The sequence below is a fragment of the Culex quinquefasciatus genome, chromosome 3 (assembly GCF_015732765.1).
Source record: "Culex quinquefasciatus strain JHB chromosome 3, VPISU_Cqui_1.0_pri_paternal, whole genome shotgun sequence".
NCBI lineage: Eukaryota > Metazoa > Arthropoda > Insecta > Diptera > Culicidae > Culex > Culex quinquefasciatus.
In genome coordinates, this window is record NC_051863.1 from 110,486,737 (window position 1) to 110,505,779 (window position 19,043).

General features: G+C 33.2%; 2 protein-coding genes across 3 annotated transcripts in view; both read left to right on the plus strand.

The window, feature by feature from the left end:
* LOC6043689 (CUGBP Elav-like family member 4) overlaps positions 1-19,043 on the plus strand; it is a 1,125,149-nt gene that overhangs the window by 128,003 nt on the left and 978,103 nt on the right. The gene's annotated exons all lie outside the window — the stretch shown is intronic.
* Positions 2,883-5,617, plus strand: LOC6048548 (bax inhibitor 1). The gene has a single exon (XM_038264510.1). The coding sequence runs from the start codon at positions 4,170-4,172 to the stop codon at positions 4,959-4,961; it is 792 nt and encodes a 263-aa protein (XP_038120438.1). The 5' UTR covers positions 2,883-4,169; the 3' UTR covers positions 4,962-5,617.

A 19,043-nucleotide genomic window follows, 5' to 3' on the forward strand; every position in this document is an offset into this window, starting at 1 on the left:
GAAATGTTAGCGATTAATCATGCCAATCTAGAATTCAACTTTCTTCTTAAAATTTGTTAACTTCGAATACCTCAAATATAAATTAATTATTAAATCAAAATAAATTATAGGTCGATTACAATACTTCCCACTTCTTGGTATCATTTTGCGAACAGTAAATTGGTTCTGCTTTGACAGTTCTAAATTGAGGCCACTTTGCGAACCACTATTCTGCACCAAGGATATTCCGAGTCCCCAAAAAATCTGAAAAGTCCAAATTTTGTCTTAGATGCTCTGAAAAACAGAAATCTTACTTTTTTCTTCATTTCAATAACTATTTTTTAGCTACAAAATGAGTTGTAGGCAAGAAAATGATTTAAAAATCGCGTGTATAATCATTCAAATAATCAAGTAATCTTCCCCTTAAAATATTTTTGAAATTTGTTACACGGATTTGCGATACCCGTTGAACCATTATCCCCTTGGTAAATGAGAACTTTTGAGAAAAATTACACACGGAAAAAAATACAATTTTATAGCTGATTTTATGTTGCTAAAAATATATTTCCCTAAATTATTTTTTTAATTTTTTTTTTAATATTTTAGGGGACAAAAAAACAAAACTTTTAAGCCAAATAAAAGTTTGGACACGATTTGAATGAGATATAATGATTGTATTTTTTTTGAAAAATTATAAAATTTACTTGATTTTATTTATGAAGTGCACCGTTTTCAATGTATAGTCACTTAAAATTTAATTCGAATCAACAAAATAAAGTTTATCTATTATTTTAACAGCGTTAATGTTTGTCCATTCCTAAAATTGTCTTGTTTAAAAAAGTTGATTTTTTTTTGATAATATTGTATTTATGAAGGTCAAACATTCAAAACTACGCCTCTTTGAAATTTCAGAGTTTATTGCATAGTTTTAATAATACTTTTTTTGGAAAAGAAAAGAAAATTTCACAATTGTTTCATGATTTTAACATTGAAAATAGAATGAATGGTTTCTGAGACATTGGTTCTAATAAAAAAGGCTGTATGGATGTGGCTTTAAAAACTTCACTTTTCTTGGGTTTTAATTAATACGCTGTATTTCAGCAACCAGCAGAGGTTTTGTATGTCATTACGAAATTAAATTGGATTTATTTTAACAACATTTAAAAAAAAAAACAATATTTTTGGAACAGATAATCGTAGACACTATTTTTGAACATCGAAAAACTGCGGTTTTTATCCTCAAAACATATAAGAAATTTCAAAAATAACATAAATTTGGATAATTTTTTAAACCTGAGCAATTCTCTTTCAAAACCGGAAATGGATTTTATTTGTATTTTTTATTTGGATCAAATTTTGTGGGAGCCTTCCCAATGACAAAATGAGCTATTTTGTGTCATTGGTTCACCCACACAAGTCTCTATTATGGTGCCCAGAAAAAATGACCCCCTGCTCCACAAGCGGAAAACGGTTTATTGGGTTGGTTTATGCATCTGTGCATATTTTGAGCGAAATTTGTTGAGCTTAACTGCCCATAATTGAAAATTTGGCTATTATGCCAAATCAAGTATTCCGAGAAAAACGCGTTTTAGTGTTTGACACAAAATCTCCGTCAAGGTAATTTCCCATAAGAGTGGCATATTAGCCGTTTGGTTTTTCGCATCGGCAGCCAAGTCTAGACACTATTTCAGTAAAATTCAAGTTCCAGAAGATGCGTTGGAACGTCCTCTACCACCTGGTGCTAATATCTCGTTTTTGCAAAAGGGGATATTAGCCGGTTTTTCAATGGTGGGCAGTTAACCCATTGATACTCGAGCCTAAAGCAGGTGAAAAAAATGTTTTTCCTACAAAAATGACTTTTTAAATCGTTACTAACTTTTCAGGATCAAGTTTTCCAGCTTTGGTATGTTCTACAAAGTTGAAGAACATTAAATTTTTAATGAGAATCTCACTTATGCGAATATTTCGATGAAAGTAGCGCACCGTGCAGATCACACCGTAAAAAAATTGGGTTTGCCATACATTTTTTTCGATTTTCCCCTTACAAACTTCACCTTCGAGTATCAATGGGAAAATGTTGACTGATTTTGCTCATAATTTTCCCAGAGTCCTAAAATAGCTCAAGGAACAATATTAAGGTTGTAGAGCGAGGTTTTGAGAAAAAGTCCCATATTCTGGGCATCCTAGTCTCCACACAATATTGGCAGCTGTTCATACAAAACGTAAATATTCAAACAGCTGTAACTTTTGAGTGAATTTTCTGACCAATTTGATGTCTTTGGCAAAGTTGTAGGTATTCTTGAGGACTATTGAAAAACATAGGTACACGAAAAAAATACGATTTTTTTATTAACATTTTTTTTACAAAAACTCAATTTCCCAAAATACGTATTTTTTTGATTTCCGAGATTTTTTGATATGTTTTAGGGGACCAAAATCCGCAACTTTTGAGCTATAGAGATGTATGGTAAAAAAATCTGCGCCTAGTTATGATTTTTTGAAAAAATAGTGATTTTTGGAAAAAATGATATTTCATACAAAAAAAAAAAAAATAACCAATTTTTTTTAATGTAAAAAAATATTTGAATAACAAGCCATAGTTTCAACATTTCCATAGAAAAAGTGTTTCAAAATGCATTTCGCACTAGTTCAATTGTATTGCAATCATTAGTTTTGATGAAAACAAAAATTTTTGAGAAACAAAAACTTTTTGCGATCATGAGCATCGGAAATTTTCAAAAATTCCAAAGATTTTTAAATCAACCCAAACATGCTAATAATGTTTCTGAACGCAGGAGAATGTATTTTGAATTGATTTCAGCTGATCGCCCTTAAATTTACATTGAAATTTTGAAGTTTTGGTTTATGATTTGAGAGAGAGTTTTTTCCTCTCAAGCCACGTGTTTTGTTTTTCCTGCAATCTGGTCGCTGTTATTTGCTTATTTCGACTGTTTTTCTCTCTCTCCCTCCGTTGTTTATACTTTAAAACGCCCCCTAAAAAGTGAATCCAATTCTGGTTCTGAAGGGCAGAGAAAAAGTGCGAGCCTTTGCACTTGTATGCAATATTCATAAAGTAGACTTTAAGATTATATTACTGTGTGTGTGAGCTGCCGATCTGGGGGTGGAGGGTGGGTGCGTTTTGTGCGGCTTTTTATGCTCCCACATTATGCGCGTTTGTTGTCACACTCGGGAGCACCATCTCGTCTCTCGTTCCCCCGAAGGTGGCCTGTGCTGGGTGTGAGCAACAACCCCGAGGGCTGCCCTGCAGACATGCCATCATCAGATTTCTGATCTTCTGGTCGTCTTTCACTCACCCTCCTCCTTTGGGACATTTGAGGTTGGGATTTGGTGTGTTGGAATCTGAACGGAACTGTGTGGCGAAATTTTAATTCATTAATGGTGCTTTTTAACATGAAAGTTTGTCAAGATGTTTAATTTTTTTGAAAATGTTCAAGACGTTTTTGGAATTTTTTGAAAAATCTAATGAGATTTTTTTTCTGCTTGATATTCTCTTCTAAGAACTATAAACCAAATTTTCCAGATTTTAAGAGACTCACTTTCTCTTCCTTTCCCTCAGATGAGACTTTCCTGCGAGGGTTCTTCCCAAGCCACAACAGCAACAGCACCAATGATCACGACGACGATGATGATGATGTTTGGGTTTGGTGCGTGGGTGGGTGAGGGTGGTGTGAGTTTGCAGAAAATTCCAAACTCAGATAAGGCAAAAGAATAAAAAAAGAAGCTGGAGAGAAAGAAAGCAGAAGTGAAACCCTCTCGCATATTTTATTTTTGCTTGCGTAAACTTCATTCCGATTCAGAGAGGCATGTCAAATTTGAATATAAATTTAATTTTACCGCTTTCAAGATCATACAAATCCACGGTACTGGTCCCCCGGGGGCCAGCGATGAACTCTTTTGAGACGATGTCGTAATCGTTGTCGGTGCCGTGAGGCAGTAATACGGATCGAAATGTTTTATGGCAGAAAGAGAAAGGAGGAGATTTCTCCAGGGTCAGTGGGTTAAAGATAATTTAGGTTTTTGTTTCGAGTACTCACCAGCATTTCAAGTCAAGGCATCAGAGGGCTTAGGAAAGTTTTTTTTCGACAAAATTGGTAGAACAAAATTAGATTGGGATTGAAGTTGGAGTTCGAGATTGCGGCCCTTTGAGTCCTTACCTTGAAATCCGTTTAATGATCCAACTTATCAAAGTAGTCAACATTTTGTACGAACTCCTTCAAAAATATGTCAAACATAAAATTTCTTCGAAAATGCCCTCCAGCCTGTATCAATCGTTTCGCGAACAATTGGTTCAAAATTTGGAACCCGCCGTCTGCCAGCACCTGTTCCGTGTGTATGCGTGCATGACCCTGGCATGTGCCGCCGCAGCTGCCGGATCAATTGTCCACCTGGTGGGACTTTGGTCAGCCGGCCTTCTATCCTGGCTGCTTCAACTGGCCACCTGTGTGGCACTGTTCCAGATCCCTCCGAGCGGCGATAACCGCGCACTCCGGCTGGGTTTGCTGTTGGCCACGGGGGCACTAACGGGCCACCTGTTGGGGCTGACGGTGGAGTACGCGCTGGTCGTCGACCCGGGAATCGTGGTCACCGGGCTGGCGGGAACTACCGTGAGCTTCGCCTGTTTGAGTCTGTCAGCCCTGTTGGCACGCCGTGGGAGCTTTCTGCTTCTGGGAGCGGTTCTTTCGAACATGATGGCTTTGCTGCTGGTGATGGTCCTCGGGAACCTGTTCCTGCAGTCGTGGTTCGTGCACAAGATAAGCCTTTACTTGGCGATGGCCGCGATGTTGGGATTTGTGCTGCTCGACACCCAGCTGATTGTAGAAGATTTCCGCCAAGGAAACGAAGACTACGTGGTCCACTCGTTGAAGTTGTTCTTTTGTGCGGTGGACATATTCCGTCTGTTGGTGTCCATCCTCATAGGAAAACGAAGCAACTCTGGAACCCGTACTGAACATCGCGATTAAGTGTATTAGTTTCGAAATAAAGCATCCTCTTTTGGCCGGAAATATTCATTTTCTGTCTAATGAAGCCCGCCAGTCGATGTCAGCTAACTCTCAGATCCAATAACTGTGCCGGCAACCGGAGCTCGACATTGTCCCGTTGAACTGGGCCATCATCATCTGCTGTGTGCACTGCTGTCCCAGCGCAGCTGACTGTATTCAACATCCGAGCTAAATTATTCGACAAATTCCCTTTGGCAAAGCTGCTGGCTGCCGGCTCCTGCCAGCGAGCGCACAATCGAATCCAATGAAATCCTGTCATGTATTTTGCCCATAACAAAGGGAAAATCCCATTGACAATTCCAACATCCTGTCCTCGCATTGTAATTTCCCAATACCCACTGGGCATTGGCCAGGTTTTCCCACCATCACCACCCCCTGCTGGAAGGAACAGTACGACCTGGTCTGGTATGCAATCATGGATGAGTTCCGAGACCATTCATCCATCCATCCGACCAGGGAGAGCACGGTTCTGTTCTGAGCTGTACATGCTCCTGACACATCGATGTCAAATGCAAATTAAATTTTCACCACATCATCAAAATCTATAACGAAAACGGATTGATTGACAGCGAAAGCATCATGAGTTTCTTTCGGAAAAAGGGTGACCTAGATCGAGGGAAATATTTACAAATCAACAACTACAATGTAAGGAATAAAAATACAAAAACACAAAAACACAAAAATACAAAAATACAAAAATACAAAAATACAAAAATACAAAAATACAAAAATACAAAAATACAAAAATACAAAAATACAAAAATACAAAAATACAAAAATACAAAAATACAAAAATACAAAAATACAAAAATACAAAAATACAAAAATACAAAATACAAAAATACAAAAATACAAAAATACAAAAATACAAAAATACAAAAATACAAAAATACAAAATACAAAATACAAAAATACAAAAATACAAAAATACAAAAATACAAAAATACAAAATACAAAATACAAAATACAAAATACAAAAATACAAAATACAAAATACAAAATACAAAAATACAAAATACAAAAATACAAAAATACAAAAATAAAAAATACAAAAATACAAAATACAAAATACAAAATACAAAATACAAAAATACAAAAATACAAAAATACAAAAATACAAAAATACAAAATACAAAATACAAAAATACAAAAATACAAAATACAAAAATACAAAATACAAAATACAAAAATACAAAATACAAAAATACAAAAATACAAAATACAAAAATACAAAAATACAAAATACAAAAATACAAAAATACAAAAATACAAAAATACAAAAATACAAAATACAAAATACAAAAATACAAAATACAAAAATACAAAAATACAAAAATACAAAAATACAAAAATACAAAAATACAAAAATACAAAAATACAAAAATACAAAAATACAAAATACAAAAATACAAAAATACAAAAATACAAAAATACAAAAATACAAAAATACAAAAATACAAAAATACAAAAATACAAAAATACAAAAATACAAAAATACAAAATACAAAAATACAAAATACAAAAATACAAAAATACAAAAATACAAAAATACAAAAATACAAAATACGAAAATACAAAATACAAAAATACAAAAATACAAAAATACAAAATACAAAAATACAAAATACAAAAATACAAAAATACAAAAATACAAAAATACAAAAATACAAAAATACAAAATACAAAATACAAAAATACAAAATACAAAAATACAAAAATACAAAATACAAAATACAAAAATACAAAAATACAAAAATACAAAAATACAAAATACAAAATACAAAATACAAAAATACAAAAATACAAAAATACAAAAATACAAAATACAAAAATACAAAATACTAAAATACAAAAATACAAAATACAAAAATACAAAATACAAAAATACAAAATACAAAAATACAAAAATACAAAATACAAAAATACAAAATACATAAATACAAAAATACAAAATACAAAAATACAAAAATACAAAAATACAAAATACAAAATACAAAAATACAAAAATACAAAAATACAAAAATACAAAATACAAAAATACAAAATACAAAATACAAAATACAAAATACAAAAATACAAAAATACAAAATACAAAATACAAAATACAAAATACAAAATACAAAAATACAAAAATACAAAAATACAAAAATACAAAATACAAAATACAAAAATACAAAAATACAAAATACAAAATACAAAATACAAAATACAAAATACAAAATACAAAATACAAAATACAAAAATACAAAAATACAAAATACAAAATACAAAATACAAAAATAAAAATACAAAATACAAAAATACAAAAATACAAAATACAAAAAAAATACAAAATACAAAAATACAAAAATACAAAAATACAAAAATACAAAAATACAAAAATACAAAAATACAAAAATACAAAAATACAAAAATACAAAAATACAAAAATACAAAAATACAAAAATACAAAAATACAAAAATACAAAAATACAAAAATACAAAAATACAAAAATACAAAAATACAAAAAAAAATTGTTTTTGTTTTTGTTTTTGTTTTTGTTTTTGTTTTTGTTTTTGTTTTTGTTTTTGTTTTTGTTTTTGTTTTTGTTTTTGTTTTTGTTTTTGTTTTTGTTTTTGTTTTTTTTTTTTGTTTTTGTTTTTGTTTTTGTTTTTGTTTTTGTTTTTGTTTTTGTTTTTGTTTTTGTTTTTGTTTTTGTTTTTGTTTTTGTTTTTGTTTTTGTTTTTGTTTTTGTTTTTGTTTTTGTTTTTGTTTTTGTTTTTGTTTTTGTTTTGTTTTTGTTTTTGTTTTTGTTTTTGTTTTTGTTTTTGTTTTTGTTTTTGTTTTTGTTTTTGTTTTTGTTTTTGTTTTTGTTTTTGTTTTTGTTTTTGTTTTTGTTTTTGTTTTTGTTTTTGTTTTTGTTTTTGTTTTGTTTTTGTTTTTGTTTTTGTTTTTGTTTTTGTTTTTGTTTTTGTTTTTGTTTTTGTTTTTGTTTTTGTTTTTGTTTTTGTTTTTGTTTTTGTTTTTGTTTTTGTTTTTGTTTTTGTTTTTGTTTTTGTTTTTGTTTTTGTTTTTGTTTTTGTTTTTGTTTTTGTTTTTGTTTTTGTTTTTGTTTTTGTTTTTGTTTTTGTTTTTGTTTTTGTTTTTGTTTTTGTTTTTGTTTTTGTTTTTGTTTTTGTTTTTGTTTTTGTTTTTGTTTTTGTTTTTGTTTTTGTTTTTGTTTTTGTTTTTGTTTTTGTTTTTGTTTTTGTTTTTGTTTTTGTTTTTGTTTTTGTTTTTGTTTTTGTTTTTGTTTTTGTTTTTGTTTTTGTTTTTGTTTTAATAGATTTTTTATATGGACTGCCTCAAATTTGTACAGAGATTTTTTTTTGGAAGCTTAGTTGCCATCATTTTTTAAAGCATCAATGTTCAGCTTTTTACACTCCAGATTTTTTGTCACCCTACTGAGAGTTCACGTGAGTCACACATGTTGACAATGATGACGATGACGATGATGAGAATGAAATAGAAGGACGAAGAAGGACGATTTGACGAAGTGCTGGAAAAAAGAAATATCGCATCTGTCCCAGGCTCTCTTCCTTTTCCGGGATGCATCACCCACCCACTCAATGCTTCTATAACGAAACATATTTCCCTCTCTGTCTCTCGTTTGAGCTAGACTGAATGTTTATTCAATAAAGTGAAAATAATATTTCAACATCAGATGGCTATCGGTTTCTACATACAACATCCAGCATACCTCACTCCCTCCCCCTCTTGGGAGGTGTTTTATTTTGGCATTCCAGCTCACCCCATATTGTCTTATTTTGCTGTCAATGACCGATCCGGCATAGGAGAGCTGTTGAGCGTTTTATATTCGATAAATTCAAACGTTTGCCAAATATCGCTAAGCTCTAAGCCAGCATAAAGTAACAGTTTTACCACCATTATCTTATTTGCCCCAAATATTGCTAAATATGTTTCATCTAAACACTGTTAAGCCAAAATTCACAACCCCATAACCCATTTATCGAACGTTTTAGTACCTCGTGAGTGTGGCGGCGGCAGTGTTGGTGCACCCAGTCATCTTAAACCATTATATAAATCCCACTAGTAAGCTAAACATCCTAAACTAAGCGGTTTTCCCCTCACCCTCCCTGGCTTATCTCGCGAGCTTTGTGGTTCTCAGCACCCTCCTCGAAAAAGAAAGCTCCCGCTCTGTTGTGCTCTCACAAAGAAAGAGCGGAAATTTATGCTTTTTGATATTGTAACGAAAACGACTCCAGTTTCAAACGGCACGGCACAGGGTTAAGGTAGAGAGCTTTTCCCCGAGCTGTCAACCGCCCCCCCCCCCTCCACGCAACGTCCCTGCTATAGGGTCGACAGCATCTGCTCTGCGCGCGCCCTTCGATTGGGGAGGGATTTTCACATCGACCTACTCTTTACATTGTGGAAATGTTTTCCAACCTCCCCCACCTTCTTTTTCCACACACCGGCTGACTGCAAAGCCATTGGTTAATGTCAACAAAGGAAGAGAATGGCGCGGTGGTGGGGTGAAAAGTGAAAATTCTAAAATAATTTTACGAGCTCGTAAAACAGGCTGAATTTCCGAAATATTAAAAAGTTATGCTCGGTGTCGAGGTTTTCCTCCACACTGACTGCTTGCGCTCTTTTTCATTAGTATCAATTCCAGAATGTTATTATATGTTGCACACACACACACACAGACTGACGGTGGATTTTATGAGTGCATGTAGCATACGGGATTGGGAAACATTGTGGTGCCAGTTTGGGACCAATAAAATAGGATTGACGAGGGATTCACATTTGGGAAGTCGTTATGGGGCAAACATTACTTTAAAGCATGATTATTTTTTCAATTTATGTAATTTTACATGTAATAAAAAAACTTTGATTAAAATTTGCTCAAGCCTAAGATTAAATAAAATAATAGAGGTGGATATCGACAGATTTACCCAGATGTGTAATATGGAACCCATATTGCTAATTAGAATATTCACAAAAAATGTTAGAATTCCTAAAAGGGTCAAGAGATAAGACGAAACATAAAAAAATAAAAGAGAACACAGAAATCATTTAAGAATAAGCAGATGGTCAAAAGAAGGCAATAAACAATTACCTTACAAAAAAATCTCCTGAGTGGTTCAACTAACCAATTAAGCGCCTTTTTTACGTCACATGCCAAACAGACATCGCTTCATCCTCCCCTAATTTTTCTCCCACCCATCATTCCATCAGCAAAATCACAGCCAAATTGCGCCTCATTCGTGTAAAAATGCGAAACAATCGACGGAAAAACCACAGTGAAATTCGTCATCGTCTGTTTCGTGCTCACTATTGTGGCTCTTCGTAGTCTTCATAACTTGTCATCTTTCGGGTCGTCGTGCTTATCGTGCGTCGCGACGCCGAAAAAAAAGTAAAACACAAGCAAGAAAATGTTAAGAAGAAAACAATAACGATCAGCAATCGGTTGGCGGAGGCGGAAATGGGAAATGGGAAATGACAGCCATTTCCATCCATTTCTGTCTCAATATATATTGTAAGGGAATAGAAATCGTTCCACGTGCGGCGGTTCATTCACGTCACACGGCACACACACTCACACAGAGGTTGACGAGCCAGAGTTTTTCTTTCTCCGAGACTACTCTCATTTTGGTCTGCTCAGATTTTCCTTTCTCTTCCTATCATCATCAGTCAACGCGGGGCGGTTACGGCGAAGAACACTCGTAATAGCCTTTGAAATGAGCAAAAATCGCTGTCCCATCGATTTTTTCCTCCGTAAACCAAACCCGGCATAAACCACCGAAAATTGGATTCCAAAAACCGTCGGCGACCCCCCTCGAGAACGGACCTGGACTAAATTAGTGGAAAGCTTCGGAAAAACAAAGCTTCCGAACAATGGAAATGGTTTGGAGCGCGATTTCTACGGAACGAAAAAAAAAACTCGGCCTCAACGTTCCATTACACACCACCGGGTTCAGCTGGACGAATTTTCTTTTGTTTCCAGCTGAAATCGCCCCGGAGTTGTGGCCAGTAATGAAAATGGCATTGTGTGTTTTCGTGCCAGCAGCAGCAACGGCGGTTTGCATCGGGGATTTGCCCGGTGGTGGTCAGTCGAGGGCACCAAAAGATGGCTTGAAAGGTGATTTTAGGGTGAGATTGGGATTTTTTTTTACCTGGGAGCTTTGTTTTTTCGTTGTTCTAAGTCGTTTTGGGCATTCTGTCTTAAACTTAATTTACATTTTAAACGGTTTTTCCTTAGTGGAATTCGAGGAATTTGAATTTAAGAAATTTTTGAAGAGATTTCAAAGGTATTTTTCAATGTTTTTTTTACAATTCATGCAATTTTATTTAAAAAAATACTTTCAAGCTATCAAACCAAAATTTTTGAATGGCAAATACTTACTTTTTCTCTCATTCTCCAGTGATGAAGTGACCTACTTATCATCACATAATGAAACAGTACCGAAAAGTTCAGTGAAGCACTCTTTTGAATGCTGAATAGATGTTCTTTTCGCCTTTTGACCTCGTTGTATATGCTTCTTTAGAAACTAATCCAAGAACAAACCATTCAATCATTTCAGTTGCATTTCCGTATTTAATGTGAGAATTAAGCATTTTTTTACTCTTCATGATTAATCACGTTATTCACTCATAATAACTAAATAATGCAAAACTTCGTGAGGATCAAGAATTATGTGGCTTCATTTCTAGATGGTTTCTTAAGTCCCCTCAAATTACATTCAGTGAGGCTCTTCTTACGTTGAAGTCCTCTCTAGCTCAACGGTTCCTTGGATTTTATTTCTTGCAAAAATGCCCTACTGTTGTCATTTCTTTCTGTGTGAATCTAGCTCTGATGCTTCTTTTCCGCGATTTTCCGTTAATATTGATAACCAGAGAGTTGATAACTATAAACATTCATTTCACTCCCCACGATAACAGCATGATTCGAGAAAAAGTTCTCCAATCGGGGTAAAAATGTTTCTCGGAGTTCCTTGACCGAAACAATAAGAGCTGTTTTTTTGTTTGGTCATAAGGGTGGCCCGAAAAATTTCCATTTTCGTAAATTTTCGCAAAACCCCCAAATAAAAAAACAAATAATTTCACGCCATTTCAACCGATTTTAGCTGTCTTGGATGCAAATGAAAGGGTATAAGATAGGCTTTTAAGGAAAAAACTAACTTAATCCACCTATGTGGTTGATGCCTTCCTAACTTTTTACCAACAATGGGTAATATGAGTAGTTTGGACACATATTTCAGCTATTTTTTTTATCCATAAATATTACTTAAGTGGCCATAACTCGAGACAGGGTGGCCAGATCTTCTATGTTGTGGACTCGTTGGACTTTCAATTACCTTACTAACGATGTATAACATGATGATGTTTGGTTCAGTTTACTGCCATTTATTCAACTTCCGAAAATATGCGAAAGCACATTTTTATACATAACTTTCGAACTACTTATCGAAACTTCAAACAATTCAATAGCACCATATGGGACCTTAAACCAAGTCGAATGCGACTGGTTTGGTCAAAATCGGTTCAGCCAGTGCTGAGCAAACTGAGTGACATTATTGGTCACATACACACACACATACACAGACATTTTTTCAGTTTTCGATTCTGAGTAGATATGTATACATCAAGGTGGGTTTTCGAGCTTTAAATAAAAAGTTCAATTTTAGAGCAGGATTATAGCCTTACCTCCTCAGTGAGGAAGGCAAAAAAGCTATTAGTTTTAAATATCTAGGCTAACATTTAAAAAGGTCAAATGAAAACTTAACATACTGTTTTAGAGGTCTCGGCACCAAAGAGCCGATGTATAAAAATATCTTAACCTCGGAAAATTTTGCATTATATATCAAAAAATGGTGAAGTTACGTTTTCAATATTCCGAGCTACGATTTTTTGAAAATAAAAACTGGGTTTATCGACGCGCCACGCGCAAAAATGGAAAAATGACGGAAACGGGAGAAAAAATATTTTTTTCTCTAAAACCAGCCCGGGAACATGTTGACAGCTCCCATACAAACTGAGCGTACCCCTTTTTGTGGGCCCAGTGGGCCTAAGATGGCGGCCTTTGATATTATCTAGCCAAACATCTGAAAATGGCGAATAGTTTAAATTAATATAGTTTTAGCCTTGTTTTGGTTTAAAACGACAAAATAAGCATTCTGGAATCATTTTCTTGAAAAACTGGTTTAGAGATACGCCACGTTAAAATATTAGTCTTGAACAGTTGGAAAGATCGTACCGCGAAAGCCGTCACGAAAAAAAAGTTTCCCATGCAAATTTTGAGTGCGTTTTTAAAACTGCGATAACATTGAAATTAAAGCGATGACCCATAAATGTTTGGGTACCAAAAGTTGCGTCTTTTAATAACGAAAATTTTGAAATAACGCGGAGTAATGATTTTTGAAAAAAGTGGTTTTTGCGAAAATCCATGAAATATCTAATTTTGTTGACCACCCTAACACGGTGTAGATCATCCTAATCGCCAAACAAAAAATACGAGTCTAATTATTTCGGCCAAGGAACCCCCAGAAAATTTTGACTCGATCGGAGAACTTTTTTTCGAATTTATTTCGAGATCCTAACTCGAGCCCTTTTGGATGAAAACCTTACCCTTTACCTCTGATCTGCGATAACTTGTTAATCGGAGAGGCATAGCGTAGTCTTGGCGAGATAAACTCATTATTCATTTGCAGTAGTGCTGCAAATCAAGGCCATCACTTTGTGATTACATCGCTTTGCAGCAATCATCATGCCAACATGTAGAACAAATCCTGTCAAATTGACAGATGTTTACAATTTTACTCGAAAGTGAAACTCCAAATAACAAATATAAAAAAAAATATTTTTGGATAATTCTCTCCAACTCACACAAAATCGGGAAAAGTGGCCCCAACCTCTCTTCGATTTGCGTGAAACTTCGTCCTAAGGGGTAACTTTTGTCCCTGATCACGAATCTGAGGACCGTTTTTGATATCTCGTGACGGAGGGGCGGTACGACCTCTTCCATTTTTGACCATGCGAAAAAAGAGGTGTTTTCAATAATTTAAGCCTGAAACGGTGATGAGATAGAAATTAGGTGTCAAAGGGACTTTTATGTAAAATTGGACACCCGATTTGATGGCGTACTCAAAATTTCGAGAAAACGTATTTTTCATCGAAAAAAACACAAAACAAAGTTTTAGAAACTCTGCCATTTTCCGTTACTCAACTTTATTATTTTTTTTTTGAATATTCAATTTAAAGGATAATTTAATTTTGTTTTCGAATATGAATTAACCCAGAAGGGTAATTTTTATATTTAGAACAAAATATTTCATTTTAGAATTTTGTGTTTTTTCCCTTAACATGCTTATTTTTTAGAGTGTAACAATGTTCTACAAAGTTGTAGAGTAGACAAAAACCGCAATATAGCGTGAGCAAATTTCATAGCGGCTTCACGTTAGGAATAATCGCTTTGGTGTCTTCAAGACAAATGATCAGGGTCAATTGATTTTTGGTATGGTAAAGGTGATTATGAAAGAATAGTTTTTAGATTTATCTGTTCAGACCAACGTCGTAGATAGTTGGTGTCTTCAAGACATTTGTAGAGCTAATCAAAATAAACAAATTTGTTCAAAAGAATGAAAATTTGTGTTTTCAAAAGAAAGTTAGAGCTAAAATACAACGAAAAAATAAAGCCATTTTGAAATTTTAATATCCCTAAAAGGGTTAATTTTGACCGTGCTCTTGGTAGCATCTGAAAATACTATCTATTTTCTATTAGTACATATTGTTTTGCTTTGCTGAAAATAACTCGGAGAATTTTTTGTTAAACTGATTTTATCTAGATTTGAAAATGACCTTATAAATTGTTTTTAGCCACCATTGTTTTATGTTTTATTTGTAGTTTTTTATGACTTTGGAATATATGTACTTTGAATCAAACTCATACTTTTTGTATACTCCTACGCCGTTTAATTTTGATGGAGTCATTTATTCGCGTACATTCCGCTTTCATACTGGTTTTCTTCCCGAGGGCCAAAGCTATCCTCGAGTTTCCCGTACCATTCACGAACCAATCTACCCACATTCGAGCTCACAACAATGCCCCAAAGGCAAAACAAAACGAGTTGAATCTGATTCGTACGCGTGAATGCATGTGTGTGTGTTTGAAGGATTGCTTGCAAATGTCGTTGAACGCACTTCGAGATAGGGTTTGACCGTTTTTCGGGAGAGGAAAATCCAAAAAAGGGGGTGGTTTCACATAACTTTGTTTTGTTTTTACCTTTTGTACCATAGTAGCTATATTGCTAGTTTGATGTATGTTTGTGCTTGTTGAAATGTTTATTAGTGTGCGTGATTTTTTGTTGTTGTTGTTGTTGTTCTTCATTTGCTCTTTGTGTGCGATATTTGATTTATCGTCGTCACTGCTTGCTTGCGATTGTAGAGGTGCGTTGAATTAAAGATTATTTATAACCTGTAAGGAACATTCGGTGAAAGCTATAAATTACAACCGGTGGGTGGTGCCACTCGCGGTGCTGCTGATTGCATCGAACAATTTTGAGCTTTCCGTGATTGATGGCTGTGCTTTTTTTCTTTTGTCGTACTTTTGCTTGTTTGTCGTGTTATTGTTTGGAAAGAATGGAGATTTTTACCTTCCTTTGTTTTTGGAAACAAGAAAGGTTGAATTGAAACGAATACGTTCTTGTTTTCATTTTATCTTATTTATTCAAAAAAAAAAAAAAAGAGAAATATTCAATTCAATTTGTGAAAAAGCCGGTTACACATAGATATGTCACATGTTATTTGATATTTATGGGGTCTGGGGGTGAGATTGGATCAAAAAGATTTTTTTACGGATTTGACAATTTCTCAGGTTCTTCTCAAGAAAATTAAATTCTGTTAGTTGTGTAGGGGATGTTGGTTGGTTGTGTAGGGGATATCTTAAGATGACTTAGCTGAAAAATCTCGTTCATACAACAAATCCTGCATTTTGGCAGCTGTGTGCTATCTTGTGACACAGACCATTTTGTTCGAAAATGAGTAAATGATGACGTTTTGCTATACTTAACAAACACTTCAAGATGATTTAACTCGATGTTGGGAACTCGCTTCCGTTTCCCAGAAATCGCAAGACACATTTGTGACATAGATCAATTTATCATCAAAATGTTCGTGCACACTTGTGGCACGTCATACATGTTGTTGGAAAGTATGGAAATTTTTTCATGTTTTACACAAATTTATGTTGATACACACTGGCAATTCAATCTTTTGTTTTTGAAAATATACTGATTAAGTCGTATCAACTATTGATTCAAGCCTATTTTAGTTTGTATGAGAATTCTGTGCACACTTGTGACACGTAGTACAATTTTACTTTCGAAACACACTTGTGACACGTGCTTTTCAGATTTTTGTTTACATTATTTACTGTATCTTTTAAATGGTAGAGCCAGATTAGTTGAAACTTGGAGAGGTTGTTAAGCAATAGTATACGAACCGATTGTTTCAAAAAGTTTGGTTCCATCATTCATTGATTTGAAAATATTTATCATCAAACTTTAAAAATCGATTTTCTCGAATACTACTAAATAGTCGTTGTCACAAGATAGCACACAACAGACGAGCTGTCTAAAGTTGAGGTACGTTTTTGGCCAAAAATTTCGTGTAGAAAACAAGCTTTTTAATATTTTTGCTGGAATTGCTCGAAAAGTATTCCCTCGAACAAGAAACACTGTTGGATGACTAAAAAATAAAAAAAAAATAAAAAAATTGAAATTACGAGCCTAGGTTTTAACAACATCGGTAGGGCGACATTAACTTTGAAAAATATTTGCAACGGCCTTATTTGCAGATTCAACTAATTTAACATAGATATTTCTCTAAATTCTTATGATAATTACGAAATAATTTCAAATTTGCTCTACTCTTTGGAAAAAATATTTTCAGAAATAGACAAATATATTTGATTTTTTTTTTCAAAAACTAGTTTCTGTATAAAATATATACAAAAGATGTAAGCAATTCTCTACGAAATCAGTCTTTAAAAAAAAAAATTTTGCATTTTTTAATCCGACTGAAACTTTTTTGTTGCCTTCGGAATGCCCAAAGAAGCCACTTTGAATCATTAGTTTTTCCATATAATATTCCATTCAAATTTGGCAGCTGTCCATATACAAATTTATTTAACTTTTTGACACTAAAACTTGATGTGCAAAAAATCACTATTTTAATTGTTTTTTTTTTTTTATTTTTTGATATGTTTTAGAGGACATCAAATGTTAACTTTACAGAAATTTCCAGGTTGTGCAAAAAACCTTTGACCGAGCTATGAATTTTTGAATCAATGCTGATTTTTTCAAAAAATCGAAATATCGGTCGCAAAAATTTTTCAGCTTCATTTTTCGGTGTAAAATCAAATTTGCAATCAAAAAGTATTTGAGTGAAATTTTGATAAGAGGCACCCTTTTCATTTTTCCATTTTCCATTTTTAAGGTAACTTCTTTTAAAATAGTCGCAGTTTTTCATTTTATAAAATTAGTGCACGTTAGGGTGCCCAGGAAAAATGACCCCCTGCTCCACAAGCAAAAATTTGTTTTTTGGGTTCTTTTAAGCATCTGAGCAAATTTTGAGCGAAATTGGTTGAGATTAACCCATTGATACCCGAGCCTAAATTTGATGAAAAAAATGTTTTTCATACAAAATTGACTTTTATAAATCGCTAATAACTTTTCAGGATCAAGTTTCACAGCTTTGGCGTGTTCTACAAAGTTGTAAAGCATTAAATTTTCAATGAAAATCTCACGTTTGGGAATATTTGGATGGAAGTAGCGCACCGTGCAGACCAAACTGTAAGAAAATTGGGGTTTCCATACATTTTTTCGATTTTTCCCATACAAACTTCACCTTTGAGTATCAATGGGTAAATGTTGACCGATTTTGCTCATATTTGGCCCAGATTCCTAAAATAGCCAAAGGAACAATATTCAGCTTGTGGAGCGAAGTTTTGAGGAAAAGTCCCATATTCTGGGCTCCCTAGTGCACATGTATGGTCACTTTTGAAAAAAAAAAAAAATTTAAGCTGAGAAAATTCTCTATATTTTGATTTTTTGAACTTTGTTGATACGGCCCATAGTTGCTGAGTTATTTCCTAGCAAAGGTTGAAAACAGGGGTGCCCAAACTTTTGGCCCTGCGGGCCAGATCAAATTTTACTGAAGCAATGGCGGGCCGGAACTATTGTTTGATAAACATTGAAAAAGTAAACGTTTTTTTCGTATTATTATTTTTAATGGGTCATTTTGAAGCAAACTAATAAACAAACTAGTGTTGCAAATAAGATTCATATATCTCAATTAAAAAAAAAAAAACAAAAATAAATTAAAAAAAAAATTAAAAAAAATATTAAAATTTTATTGGTCGTTGCTAGTTTTTTAAAGCTTAATTTCCTTAACACAACTATATATAAACTAAATCAATGAGGCATGATTAATTTGTTGAAATGCAAATTGGATTCAAGTCTCCTTAAAAAAAAAAACACTTTTTGAGTTGTTTTAAACACATGCAAAATTTAAAAAATCTAGTATTTCAGAAATATTTGCAATGGTCTGTGTTTTTTTTTTGTTTTCAATTAAGTTATTTTTTTTAAAATAAAACTCTATCACTGAAAAGTTGTTCTGAAAAATACTTTATTTTTTGCTTACTTATTTAAAAAACAATTTTAATCTAGTTCTTCAATAAATAAAATTTCAATTTTAAGTAAACACAGTACAAACTGAATGATATACAAATTTAGTTTTTTTTTGTGTATTTTTAGCCAGCAATCCAAGATTTTTTTTTCTCATATATTTCATATTTTTACGAAATTGGTAATTTTGTTTTCATGTGCCAGTTTTCAGTTTAATGAATATTTGAAACTATCGATGTAGAAATGATATTGATTAAAATTAAATTCAAACATAAAGAATGTTTTAATTACAAAAATTTTTTTAAACAGAGACGAAATCCAAATAATACTTTGAAAAAGACCCATTTTATAGCAAAAGTAATTTGAAAAGTGTAAAAT